General features: G+C 33.6%; 1 protein-coding gene across 3 annotated transcripts in view; it reads right to left on the reverse strand.

Moving 5' to 3' along the window:
• The window catches only part of ktub (Tub domain-containing protein ktub), a 148,962-nt gene that overhangs the window by 11,365 nt on the left and 122,618 nt on the right, over positions 1 to 14,979 (reverse strand). For all 3 annotated transcript variants that reach the window (XM_043042941.3, XM_043042942.3, XM_043042943.3), the window contains 4 exons: positions 14,728 to 14,900; positions 12,162 to 12,398; positions 8,665 to 8,777; positions 6,610 to 6,718 (listed from right to left, as the gene is read on the reverse strand). In XM_043042941.3, coding sequence (XP_042898875.2) covers positions 6,610 to 6,718; positions 8,665 to 8,777; positions 12,162 to 12,398; positions 14,728 to 14,900 — 632 coding nt within the window. The remainder of the gene's footprint in view (positions 1 to 6,609; positions 6,719 to 8,664; positions 8,778 to 12,161; positions 12,399 to 14,727; positions 14,901 to 14,979) is intronic.

The raw sequence follows: 14,979 nt of genomic DNA on the forward strand, positions 1-14,979 counted from the left end.
ATAGCAGCACTTATTGCAGCGCGTGGTGGCTGCACCAAATACTGATTTCGGACGCTTAATTTGTTTCTTTTGTTTTGAAAATTTCATCATTTATTTGTATCAGTACAAGTCGTTTCTGCATTAAATTTCATTTGATTCTGATGATTCTTTCATGGTGTTGCATTTTCTACAAACAGCAGTTTATATAGAAAATAATTTTAGTATTCAAACATATTACCTAGAGAACTGTTTATGAAATAAGATTATTTGCGAGTGCATATTATCATTATCAGTACTGGTAAATGAGTTGAAATATTATTGTGTCGCAAAACCTAAGTTAAGTACCCATTCTTTAGAAATGCAATTGTGTAACAAAATTAATATGGATTTTTTATGCATAAATACGAAATCAAATATTTTATTTCCACAATTTTTAATAAAATATTATGCTACTTTGAATTTTCAATTTTTTCCAAAACTATTACTTGCATTTTACTTGTAATTTTCTTCAAATCTGTATTTTTAATTCGTTATTATCACCTTAAGTAGTTACACTTTTATTCGTTATTTTTTAAAAATAGCCAGTGATCGAAGCGTTCCATTAAAAATTTAATTACATGATAGCCAATTTAATTTAAACTAACAAACAAAAATTTTTAATTTTATTTACAGCTCACAAAATATTTAACTTTTCGATTTCACTTTAATTTGAAAATACCGTACTCACTTTTGTAACTAAATATTATTACTTAAATTGTTTTCGTGCTAGTTAAAACATCTAGTTTCATCCAAAAATAGGTTAAAAATATCATTGACCTCCTACAACTACTTTATTTCTAATAGGAAACTGTGACCTTTGAGTAACGTTCCTATGGATGATAAAATCCCAACAAGAGATTAGTCCTAGCTTTCAATAAGTTTATATCGTTTCCTAATCGCTAGAAGTAGAATTTATTGCCAATTACAACTTTAACTACTTTCCAACTAGCTAGAGTGACTAAATTTGAGCTGGAGCTTTGTACATAAAGATGGCATAAGATAAAATTATTTCTAGAATATTGCAAGCAATTGCTTAATTTTAGCGCCAATCGAACTTTTGAATCCTAACTTCAAAATTTGGCTCGAATGAAACAAAATACGTAGTGCGGAGTGCGTGACTATTTTAAAGGTCCTTCACCCCAAATTTTTTTGTTTTTAAGTGATGAACCCCACATTTTTCTTCTTAAGTGTGACAAAAATTCTCTGTTTTTCATTTGATAAACGTCATTTCATTTTCTTAATAAGATTTTTTATAAATATATATATATATATATATACACTCCTCAAAAGTGAAATTGCAACACCAAGAAATAATGCACGTAGCGTCATGCAAATTTCAGGAGCGATAGAAGTGAGATGGATATGCAAATGATTAAATTTGCGCACGCATCTGATCACGTGGTACGCATATTCGGGCTATAAAGGCCATCAACTTTCCCTTCTCATAAACGGCATCTGAGGTTTTGCGTAGCATTTGCGACTTTCGAAAAAGCGTAGAAAATGCCTCTGAGACGTCGGCGAGCTCAATACCATCAGTTAACGACCGGGGAACGAGACCGTATTATCGAACTCCATGAACTTGGTTTGTCGCTGCGCGCAATAGCAACTCGTGTTGGGCTCAACGTGAGTACCATCCAACGTTGTGTCACACGATGGATTCAGGAAGGTCTACGTGCACGCCGAAGAGGAAGTGGTGCGCACAGGTGCTCGTCAGAGCGCACAGACCGGCGTATGCGCCAGTTAACTATCCGAGACCCTTTCTCCACGGCACGTGCCATCCGAAGCCGGTTGCCTTCAGGAGCAGGTGGATCTGTGTCCACCCAAACCATACGCAACAGATTGCATGAAGTACAGTTACGTGCACGGGTACCAGCAACAGGGGTACCGTTGACCGCTTTACACAGGGCTAGACGCCTGGCGTGGAGTCATCGTCATCGTACCTGGACCATCCAATTGCATCGGGTATTGTTCACGGATGAATCTCGTTTCTGTCTGTGGAGAAATGACAGCCGTCGACGGGTATGGCGGCGACCCGGAGAACGCTACGAACCAGCCCATTACGCCGAGCGTCGCAACGGTCCTACACCGGGCATCATGGTTTGGGGTGGCATAATGTTTGATCGCAGAACGCCCCTGGTACACATTCATGGCAGTTTGACAGCGGACCGCTACGACACACAAGTTGTGTATCCCGTTGCTCTGCCCTTGTTGCAGGGCGCACCCAACACGGTATTCCAGCAAGCAATGCCAGGCCGCATGTCGCACGGCGAACTCTTAACAGCCTGACTGGATTTGACATCCTTCCCTGGCCGGCAGCCTCTCCAGATCTGAATCCCATAGAACACCTATGGGATCTCATTGGACGTGGCATGAACAGAGGACCAATGGCGCTGATCTGCGCACAGCAGTGGATGTGGCTTGGCAAAGCTTATCTCAGGTAACCATCAATGGAGTCATTGATAGTATGCCTCGCCGGATTGAGGCCTGTATACCCGAGGTGGCCACATTAGATATTGAATAAATTGCTTTATAATAATTTCATTAGTCTGTTTTTTTAATCATTTGCATATCCATCTCACAACTATCGCTCCTGAAATTTGCATGACGCTGCGTGCATTATTTCTTGGTGTTGCAATTTCACTTTTGAGGAGTGTATATATATATATATATATATATATATATATATATATATATATATATATATATATATATATATATATATATATATATATATATATATATATATATATATATATATATATATATATATTTATGTATATATATTGTATATATATATATATTGTACAGTGGGTGATCGGCGGTTAACGAACATAATCCGTTCCAAGACTATGTTCGCTATCCGAATTGTTCGTTAACCGATCATCGATTCACCATAGACTTCTATGTGAAATCGAATAATTCGTTCTGGAGACCCTAAAAATTAAATTTAAAAAAATTTATAATTTCTTATTAAGTTTTTTCAAAAATAATACATACAAATAGTCTTGCATATTAATCAGTCCTTTTCATTTTTTGCTTATGGGGCGTTGAAGAACATGTCCAATGTCGATTGCTTTTCTCTCTCTTTCAGGATTTTCCGGAAGTAATTAATAGCATTGTCGTTGTAAAAATCCCCAACCCTATTGACATCAGCTTAGTTTGGGTGCCATTCTAAGACCATTGCTCTGACATCCTCCCACTTTTTCAAAAGATCTTTAACGGCAGATGTCAGCATTGGTATCCTCTTTCGTCTTCCTTTTGTTCAGAAGGAGACACATTTCGCTGTGTTTCTTGGTGTTCTTCATTCAAAATGTCTTGGAGTTCACCTCCAATTCCAGATCTCTAGTAGTTGTCAAAATTTCATCCATAATTTCAGGGGTGTCTCCCTGATCACCTCCGTCACCTTGAACGAAGGATGGACACAGTTTCCGCCAAGAAGAAATCAACTGTCGCTGTGTGACTTCTGACCACGCCTTTTGAATGATACGAATACCTTCAAGAATGTCAAATTTTTCTTTCCTAAACTTTTTTGAAGTCATTGTTGAGGAGAATTGGCTTGCTTCAAAACACCGACGAACAGCGCTCGAGTATACAATTTCTTGAAAGCCGCAATAACTTCCTGATCCATCGGCTGAATCAGCGAAGTCGTATTCGGAGGTAAAAACTGAACTGTCAGCCAGGGAAAGTCTGTCAACAAATTATCTTCAAGATCCTTTGGATGTCCTGGTGCATTGTCCAATAGCAGCAGTGCTTTCAACGACAAGTCATTGGTATCAAGGTAGTCCTTGATGCTCGGGGCACAAACTTCAAATATCCATTCTTTGAAAAGATACTGCGTGACCCATGCCCTCTGATTCGATCTCCACATTACTGGCAGTTTGTTCTTAAATATGGAATTATTTTTGAATGCTCTGGGATTCTCAGAGTAGTAAACGAGAAGTGTTTTAAGTTTTATAATAATAATTATTGAATGACCTTTAAATTTAAATTCATTGTTAATTCAAGTTTCATTTAGTAATTATCAATACTAAGCATGCTTTAAATATTTCTCCTTTCAGTGATCTTATTTTGCATGCAAAATGATAACAAACGTTTAATAGTACCTTTTTTTTAAGGCTGAGAAGTGTTCGTTGTCTAAACACAAAAAAATCTTTCTTGAAAGTGTTCGTTAACCGAACACAAAAATCTTTCGTGAAAGTGTTCGTTAACCGATCACCCACTGTATATATATATATATATATATATATATATATATATATATATATATATATATATATATATATATATATATATATATATATATATATATATATATATATATATATATATATAAATATATAATGTGGAGTTCTTACAGGGGTTGGATATAGTGATAATATAATAGGACTATTTTCAATGTTTACTGTAACAACTGAGATATTAGAACATAATCATATTATTAGCCAAATTAGACTCAAATAATCATATAATTAGCCAAATTACCAAGATGTCGTCAAATCCTTGCTGTAAATTTAGCATCAGATTTATTATGACCGAGATGGAAAAAAAAAATCAGATTTTTCTCCTCTACGTGTGTGATGGCCATATTCTACTTAAATAAATATTGTCTATATTTTCGCTAGAAGTTATTTAAATTATCTCGTGTGAAACATTTTAAAGTTTATCTTCATGTCAACACAATTTGCTGGAGATAAATTATAAATAAATACAAACAAAAGTTCTCTTTTGAGAGGAAAAATTATTTTCAGAAATATTTTTGATGACAGATTTCAGAAAAGTTCTTTGATCTTCTGGAATGTTTTGAAATAATGTATTCAGAGAAATATACTTAAAAAAAGGAAAATTGAAATCTTTGAATAAACAGATAATGAAATTCTCAAACAGATAATGAAATTCTGTTTGATATTTTAATAATAATGAAATTCATAAACATATATAATGAAATTCTGTTTGATAATAATTCGAAAGCTATAAACAAAAGAACATGTTATTGATGACAAAGGATGATGTTAGTTAATGTATAGTTCCGTTTCTTGGTAACTTACTATTAAATTTAATTATTGATAATTCATTTGCATGGTATAATTGTTTTACGAATTAATTTAAAAACTGTAAATTGTAAGTTTTGAAAAAACAATTAAAATGTTGTTTTTTTCGAATTTGATCTTGAAATTGAGGTTTTTAAATTTTGAAAAAAATATTTTTTCCATTGTTTCCAATATTTAAACAAATATCCTTGAAAAGAGTTATGTAAGTTTTTACAATGTTATTAAAAATATTTTTTTCTATTGTTCCTAATATTAAAACAAATACTAGATGATTTTAAATTAGGGAAAGCCAAACTTTTGAGTAATCAAGACTTCTTAATATATTTTAATTTTGTGTCTTGCATTCGACATAACTTTCATAAAAAAAAAATCAATGTATATTCAACCGAAGAAGTTAGTTGATTTGACTGATTTTTAATCTGTATAAATTCGTATCACTACTTTGATGAAGTTTAGGAAATTCGTTCTAAGAAATTTCTATGGGGTTTCATATTTCATTTTTTTATTATTTTATATTTTTCTAAAGAAATATTTCCAACAAAATGTTTTACGAAATTACCCTATTAAACAGAAAAATGTTGTATTAGGACAGGGATGGGCAAACTACGGCCCGCGGGCCAACTGTAGCCCGCCGGAAGGTTTTATCCGGCCCGCGGATATAATTTTAATTTGCCGATCAGTGGCAATATACATAAACAATATACATCCATTTTCTTCTCAACTATTTAAAATTATTTCTGTTTTTCCTTTTTTAACAAAGTACTGATGACCTTTTTACTTTCTCTATTTTTGTTCTACAAAACATAAATTGATGGAAATAGTTAGCACAGACAGCTTCAATTGGTAAAATGTTGAAAGCAGAAGTTCTTCATAGAATAGTCTTAGATTGGCTCTAACTAGCGTTTGTCTTTCTCGATGAATCTAATATAGGTAAATTGTACTTCACATTTGGCAGACTACGCATTTTAAGATCCAACGAGCGGACAATCTAACAATCATCTGAAGCAGTTGTTTCTAAATATGCCAAAGTTTTACAAATCATTACCAAAAGCTAGTTTCCGAAATTTAATATTTCATGCCCAGAAAATCAGCTCTATGTTTGCTTAATCTTATATATGTGAACAAGAGTTTTCAACTTTGAACCTTAGAAAGAATCATTTCAGAAGTGGACTAACAGAAAAGCATTTAGCCATGTTCCGTAAAATAGGCACATCTCGCTTCGAACCTTAATATAAGGAACTTTTAAAAACGAAATCGCAATTTCATTCATCTCACTAAATTAAATTAAAACTTGTATATCGCTTTTTTTTTTAAATTTTGAAAGTTTTATTTGTCCCACCAAACATTTTTTTTCTCGATTTTTGGCCCTCGACCAAAACAGTTTGCCCGTCCCTGTATTAGGATATAAAATTGAATACACGCTTTCTTCTCTCTTACTACGACCACTGAACTAAGTCCATTGAACTACACTGATTTCGGCCTTCTAAAGAAGAATCCTTGCTGTGTATTCTTTGTGGTTCTTTATAGAGAGAAAATTACTTACATATGCAACCAAAGCTACTTCACATCTGGAATCCTTTTGGGTGTTAAGTTTCTTTTTAGGATTGAATCCTGCATCATATACAGTGAATACTGTTCCCAATAGATTGGATCTACGTATGATAAATAAAAATAATGTCTTAAATTATCTCAAATATGATTTTCTTTTAAATAAATAAAAATACAAGACAATGAGCCACTTTAAAGGTGCTTAAGTTAAGAAAAAACAAGAACATATATACAAGAACACATAAGAACACAATTTACGGAAAGAAACTGTCAGCTGCTGTACCAGTATAAAACAGATTATTTTACAGAAAAATACTATCATTTATATTTTTGAAAGCAGTACTGTTATTTTTACAAATAAACTCCGTTATTTTAAAGAGCAAACGGTGTTATTTTAACAAAAAATTCCATTTAAAGCCTATGTCAGCATTGTGGTCGCTGCGTGAAGAAAACAGCATTCATACAACCAGCCGACGCTGGGATTTGATCTCCTCCGTTCTGTTTTCTAAGCTATTGCAGCTCTAGTGCCACAGTATGAAGAAAATTCTTAAGCTATTTTTATCTAAAAAGTTTTACTTTTTGAAATAATATTTAAGTGTGAAAACTTTGAAAGTATAGTGGTCTACCCGTATAAAAATGTCTGGCAATTTAACTTACCGAAAAATTGTATCTAAAGACAGATGATAATCAGGTAGAGTATCAATTTGGTAATGAAGTTGAATTGCAATTTTACTTATACGATATTTAAAACCGTTAAATAATTAATGAAAAATAAGAACAAGTATAGAGAATAATTGTAAATGATAAGAAAAAAATGTATAGTTATCGTACGGTTAGCAAAATTGTATGGCCAAAACTGGAATTTGAGCTATTGGTTTTAATCAGTTTTTGATTCGTATGAAAAACAGAGAAAAACTGTTTTGTCAAAGAAAGAGCTTTAAGCCTTCAAATATACAGAGAAAATCAGCAAAAAGAACGGGAATATTTTACAGTGTAAAGCGTTTTACATCTTTTGAAGGAAGGAATTATTTGAGCCCTATTTTATTTTCGTAACTGTGATAAAATACAGTGTTATAATTTTCTTTTTAACTTATCCAATTATTAATTTTTTTTCTGTTGCAAATAAAAACTGGCCTCAAAGAAGTCTTCCAAGGACACACTTGAGAATAATTAAGCTATATAGAAATTTTAAAAAAAATTCATTTTCAAAAGCTATATAACTTTTTAATATCTACTAAATTCAAAAATTATAAGCAAATTTTCGTAAACGTTTTTCCTTTGCAAAATGCGGTCGTAAATTTTGTTTCAAATCGCAACCGAGCTGTTATGGCTCAAATAGTAGGCCTTAACGAACCTTATATTCTCAGAAACAATGTTATTTATAATGTTTAACGAAAAATGTACATCAAAAGTACAGATGCTCAACAACAAAAAATCTCATTGCGCCCTGCATTTAACCACTAAGTTTTAGTTGAATCTGGTCTATAGTTCAAAAGCTATAAAGGTTTTTTCCCCACAGGTCACTTATTGTCACCCTATATATTAGTGTTAGATAAGTATATTCTGCTGAATACACATACCCAGTTGTTGATGACTCCGGCCATCTACCAAGGACTTGTGGCATCCATAGCAAGGCACGTTGCAGCTGTGTTGCTGACTACAGGTGGGCCAACTCGTTATTAAGAGGTGGTCATAATGTTTTGATTCTTGAGTGTATATATATATCTATATACTATATATATAATATGTTTAGAAACATACTCTAAAAATAGTTTACACACAGCAAAAGCTGAAAATTAAAATTTATCGATTTTATGCATAATTAAACGTAATTTTAAGAAAAATTATTAAGTTTTATCAATTCAATTGTTTTTCATCGCATAGATGAGTTTTTTCTGTTTTGTACTACATATCCTTAAGTAAAAGTCTTATATTCTGTTATTATTTAAAGTTCGGGCATTCGGAAGTTATATTTCACTCAAGAATACCATATACCATAAAAAACCGAAATAAAATTATGTTTTAAAATGCAGCTGAAGAAAATGTTTACCTTAGTTTGCCAACGAATGAATCTCCTCCCCGAGATAAATCAGTGGGATCTATAGAAATCAAGTAATTAGAGGTGGCACTTTTTTTTCTTTTTCTTGCAGCTAATAAGAACACCTAAAAAACATTTATATTTTTAAAATAATTTCGCATATTTCTAACACTACAGAAAATAATGTATTATGTCCAGTTAATTATTGACAGCAGTGACATTATACAAATCAGCTTCATAATTTGGAATACAAAAGAAAAAATTTTGATTATAATTATTTCATATTACTTAAATACAGTTTTAACGCTAAATTTTATGTTATTTAAATATTACTCTGTAGAATGAAATATTACCATTCTTGATTTTTTTGTGAAAGTACCTCTCGAATACGAATAAAACCCTCGTTTTGCCCCACCACTCCCTATAAATACCTTCTTTCATCGAATTTATTGCCAGAAATAAGGAAGGTGAGGAAATGGATTCTTTTAATCATTAAATTTCTTTTGCAAGGCTAGAGAGGTTAAAGTTTGAAAATATGAACAGTTATTGTTGGCAAGGATTGTGATATTTTGAGGATTTGTCCCTTAAGAGGACGCCATACCACGGAAAAACTTTTCATCGCAAATTCTACTTTATCTGCGTAACTAATTTAAAATTTGAAGTATAGCAGAAGTGAATTCAAGCAAACTCAGATTAAGCCATGAAGCTGGAAAAAAAATTTAAAATATCAAAGTGCAAACAAATTTTGGATGAGAACTTTCCCATTACTCATAATTTATTTTCATTTTGATATTTTGAAAACTACTTTCCGGTATTTCAAACTTCATGCTTTAATTTAGGTTTGTCTGAAATTTTTCTTACATAATAAATTTTAAGTTAGTAATGAAAGTGAAAGAGAATTTGCGACGGAAAGTTTTTCCCATGGAGTGGCGTCCCTTTATAGGACACTGTACCACGGGAGAAACTTCATGGCAAATACTGTTTCACCACCATTGGTGATTTGAAATTTAAAGTATTGAAAAACTGAGTTCATATTAACCAAGTGTAAACCATGTAGTTTCAAATGTTGAAATTTGTTTTTCAAAGCATCAAATTTCAAACAAATTATGGCGGACGTACTTCCTTCCTACTTAATCCTGAGTATTCCTGTCCTGACTTGTTTGTATTTTAATACTTTGAAAAACCGCCGGCCAGGTGGCCGAGCGGTTAGCGTGCCTGACTGCGAAGCCATAGGCTGCGGGTTCGAATCCCGCTCTGGGCATGGATGTTTCTCTCTCTCTTTGTGCTGTCTTTTGTTGTGTGTGTGTATGATGTGTGAATGTGGCCCACCCTATAAACGGGTTTGTGGCATGGGCAATGTTGCTCGCCTCCGTGACTTTGCTTCACAGGTGCCCACTGGGTAACGCGAAATGAGCAACAATTCTGGCAAAGATTCGAATTCAGTGCCTGCCATTGGGGAAAAAAAACCTTTTTCCTCACTTTTTTTGTGTACTTGAATTTACCAATGGAGGTAAAACAGAATTTGTTGTTATGAAAAATTGTTGCTTCTTCCAACAGAATTAGAAGGAAACAGAATTTGTTATTTCTTGCTCTGAGAAATCTCTTCCTCTGTGCTTCTTCCGTCTTAAATTGTAAAAAAGAAGAAAGAAAAACATTAAAAGTGACCATTTTGCCTTTTTTCGCATTTTTTATTTCCTACACATTCAAGATTCAGCCCTAAATAATAAATATATTTTGTTGCAATTTGAGCTAAAAGCAGATGAAAAGGACAGTTCTCGTATGGTACAGTTTCTGATTTATTACTTATTTAAGGAAAAAAAAAATAGAATATCATCCCAGATCATCGAGTTTCTTTTATTTAGGAAAAATAATCAAACAGAATGGAAAGGAAGTTCTGTTATTTGTCCAAAAGCATAACAACAAGTAAATAAACGAAAGCAAAGATCTATTCTATTTGAAAATAATGTAGTTATGCAATGGTAAATTGAATAATAGAATGAGTAAAACTGCAATGAATTCCAAATATTATAAATTTGATTAAAATTATTAATTGAAGACTTTATTAGGAGAAGCGATGAGCAACAAAAAGAGGCATTAAAAAATTGTACCAAACTTGTGATTAAGTGAAGTGAATTTTTCCATATTGTTGTTGTTGTAGTTCATTTACGTCGCACTAGAGCTGCACAATGGGCTATTGGCGACGGTTTGGGAAACATCCCTGAGGATGATCCGAAGACATGCCATCACAATTTTGATCCTCTGCAGAGGGGATGGCACCCCCGCTTCGGTAGCCCAACGACCTGCGCGCGAAGTCGAGCACTTTACGGTAGCACAGTTTAACGAGGACCAATACCGCACACCCTCGGTCCCTACGCAGACTGATCCAAGTGGGTCACCCACCCGCACACTGACCGCAGCCAGTGATGCTAGACTTCGGTGATCTGCTGGGAACCGTGTCTTAATGATCAGTCCACTGCGGGACTTCCATATCTAAGCTAAATCTTTAATCCTGATTTTATATTAATGGTTAACACTAATTAATTGCGTTACATCAATCCAGTGCATAGTATCATGTAATGTGCAACATAGTTCAAGAAAATCATATCAAAAACTATTCAGGTTGTTCCAACAATGTATATGAACTGCATTTAACACCCTCCATTTAAAAAGGGAATAATTTAAACATTACGTGAAGCAAATAGATTCTAAGTAGATAAAAAAAACTTAAAAAATCTCTTATCAAAAGAGTTACAGCCTTATCAATATATAAAGTTTGGGATGATTTGGGGCACCTTCACAAATGCACAGTGGTTCAGGCATCGAGTTCTTATTGTTAAAGACAGTGGTTCTTTCTTCGGTGGCAGCTATAAGCCGACCCGACTTAACCCCTTAACGATCGGTTAATTTTTAAGAAAACGGTCATAAAAGTGCCTATTTTTTTATCATATTACAAATACACGTATTTGATTAGTGCTGACATCTAGTTTAAAATAAACTAACTATCTACAATTACCTTAAAAATATCCTGGTACTGCCATCTGGTGTGTAAAAAGAGAAATAAAGTGTTTTCCGGGCAAATGAAATGAATTAATTTTATTCTTATTGGCGCGCGTTACTACTGAGCACTCCAGCCCGGAAATATGACGGGAGAGAGAAATAGAGGACGAAACCTCCCCCCGTCATTTTCACGGGAGCGAGAATGACGGGGTTAAGATCATTGGGTATAAGCATGCCTGTAAAGTAAAAGTATCCATTTCACAATGTTGCGATCATTGTCACCACCGATACTGTTTATCTCAAAATTGTGGAATCTTAACCTCCATGACATCCTTCGTTGACAACTGGCCGTTGGGACAGTGTTTTACTTTAAGCAGCCACAAATATACCAAAAACACAGAAATTCAAAGACGCAAGAAAAATAGCAATGTCTAACAGTTAAAGTATATTTATTCATATCCAATAAAATACCGCTAAACTCTCCTTTAAAATAGTTGAAATTTTAAGAATACCTTTCGTCCATCCTGTCTTTCTAAATGAAGGAAGTAAGTAGGAAACATTCCTCGATCCATGCCTTTCTTATCTCTTGTGATGCGACATCTTACAGTTACACCCTGTGGACATGGCTCTGAAGCAAATGCAGCCAGATCTTCCAAGAAATTTTCCAATTTCCCTAAGCAATCATCCATTTCCAAACTTTCCAACTTTGGAGTGTCTATTGAAGATGCAGTTGACGAATTTTGCCTTTGCTAAAAAGAAACCTTTTGTATTAAATCAAGATTTCGGTTTAATGGAATCGAAAAAAAAGTAAACCAAAAAATGATTCTAATTATAACAACTAAATTGAAAAAACCATGTGCATATAAACTATTTAAGTTTTCAATCGGAATTTTTAACATATTTTTTCCGAAAAAATTAGAAATCAACTCAAAATTGTTTTATTTTATTTTTAAAACTATGTATCACATAATAATTATTATATTATTCTCTATTTTATCAGAGAATGTTGTCCATGTTTACTCCTTGAATGTCTCTTATAACAATCAATCAATTTTTTCCTGAAGACAACCAATTACGTAAGTTACAAAGATTCTGGCTATCATTTTGAGTTGTAAACACTGCAAACTGACAGAAGGACTCTGACATGTGAAGGTAACGGTTTCGAGTTCCGCTGTAACCGTAGATATATATTTGTGGTGTCCTTTTCCAGCTTGTGCCAACTGTTCTTTTTCTTGATAGGAACATACAAGCCGTACTTTGTAATTAGCACAATATTAATACATTATTTACTCCGTACAAGAGCACAACGATGGGCAATTGATGACTATCATTGAAATATCACTGCGGACAATCCGAAGACATGCATCACAATTTTGATCCTCTGCAGAGGAGGTGGCATACCCGTTTTGGTAGTCTGACGACCTAGTGCCTGAAGTCGATCACTTTACGGTAGAACAGTTCAACGAGGGCCAATACCGCACACCCTCGGTCCCTATGCAGACTGATCCAAGTGGTCACCCACCCGCCCGTTGACCGCAGCCAGTGATGCTTGACGTCGGTGATCTGCTGGGAATCGTGTCTTAGTGATCAGTCCATTGCGGGACGCATTTATGTGCATAACAGTAACAAAAATAAATAACTGACTGATTGTGAGACTAATGTTCTAGAAAGTAAAAAAAGAGAGCATCGCAGGTTCCTGCCCCCCAATCACTAAAGAACCTTAACGCTTAAGTTCCACATTATGTTGTGAAACTGATCTCCCTTTTATTATCCGCTTGTACTGTTCTTTTTTGAAAGTGAAAAATACCACTTGTGGTGTATTTATCTTCGAGAAATGGTGATACTCTGAGATGTAGACATTTTGAATTTCAAAGGTTCGTAAGTGTGGCGCAATGTAAAGCAAAGAACCCATTCTCTTTTCCCTCATCTCAAACTTATTTTGATGAAATCAAAGCAAGTCTGGCTTCGGATATAAAACTATACAATATACTGAATGAAAATTTCATTTGTTTATTGAACCAACTCCACTTTCGTTCATTTGTGATACAGTCTGGAGTCTTATGAGTTTTTGAATTGTTTTTCTGATTCTTTTCTGATTTGTGGTGCCCTCTGTTTAGAAAGAGAACTAAGCTGAAGTTGTACTAAGATTAAAAGAAGATAGAAACGGCGTGTATAAACATGAAACTGAAGATAAATCTATTTTTTTTTAACAAAGAGAGCTGGTCCACCATTTTAATAAGGCCTCAAAGGAATATTATCGTTTTGGTCCTTCAGTGACTTTGAGGAACAAAACTACAACCTTCTGTGTCTGAGATCTGAGTCTTAGTCCACAAGTCATCACGGCCTAATTAATAATAACTAGATGCATCAATGCTAAATAAAAATTAGATTTTCTTCATAAAATTAATTTCTACAAAAATAAAATAAAAGGTAAAATTATATTTTAAAAAAATTTAATACTAATTTAAGTAAGACCGACTGACTAAGTGAGAAGAGACTTGGATTTATGATATGAAATAAATACTTTAAACATATTTGAGGGCCTCCCTGACTGAACGGTATCACCCACCAAACACTGTGCAAAGAGTGGAGGTGGCGGGTTCGAAGTTCGCCGTAACCCCGGATGCATGATGGCCTTTTCTAAATTGTTCTATCTCTCCTTCTACTTGACAAGGGTTTATAAGCCTAAATTGAGCACCCTACAAATATATGTAATTTAATAAATAAATAAAAATAAAAACAAATTTGTGCAAAAAAATTTTTTTAAGCCGCCTTTCTAGAACCGTCGAGATGAAACCATGCATATTTTTTTCTGTCCATTAGCAAATAAAATTTGTAATTCACAAGTTAAATCGAATCAAGTATGTTTTTTTAAGAAAGAGTGGCGTTAATTTGAGTTTTTTATTTAGCGTAATTTACACGCTCTTATGCAGATTTAATGTAATTTCAATCTCAATTTTTTTATTAACATAAAATATAAATTTCAAAAATGTTGCTAAAGAAACATTTAAGTCAGTTTTTAAAGTCAATGTTTTTTGAATATTTTACGAGTCCTTTTCAAAATATTAAATGACTGACCAGAGGAGGACGTCCGTTTCTGACTTCAGAATTTTCTCTTTCTGTTCTCTCGATGGCACTTGGACCATCTTCAGGAAACGATATGGATTCGATAGGTGATACATCTTCATCGTCACTTGCATCGAAATCGATTTGCGATGAAAGATTCAGCTTTTCTAGTTTTGTCTCGATAACTGAAAGATGTTAACACCTATTATATTTAAACATGGATATTACATTTAAACTTGCATATACTAATTATTGATTTCGTCC

This window comes from Parasteatoda tepidariorum, chromosome 11 (assembly GCF_982258835.1).
Source record: "Parasteatoda tepidariorum strain Cologne lab strain chromosome 11, Ptep-v5.0, whole genome shotgun sequence".
NCBI classification, from domain to species: Eukaryota; Metazoa; Arthropoda; class Arachnida; order Araneae; family Theridiidae; genus Parasteatoda; species Parasteatoda tepidariorum.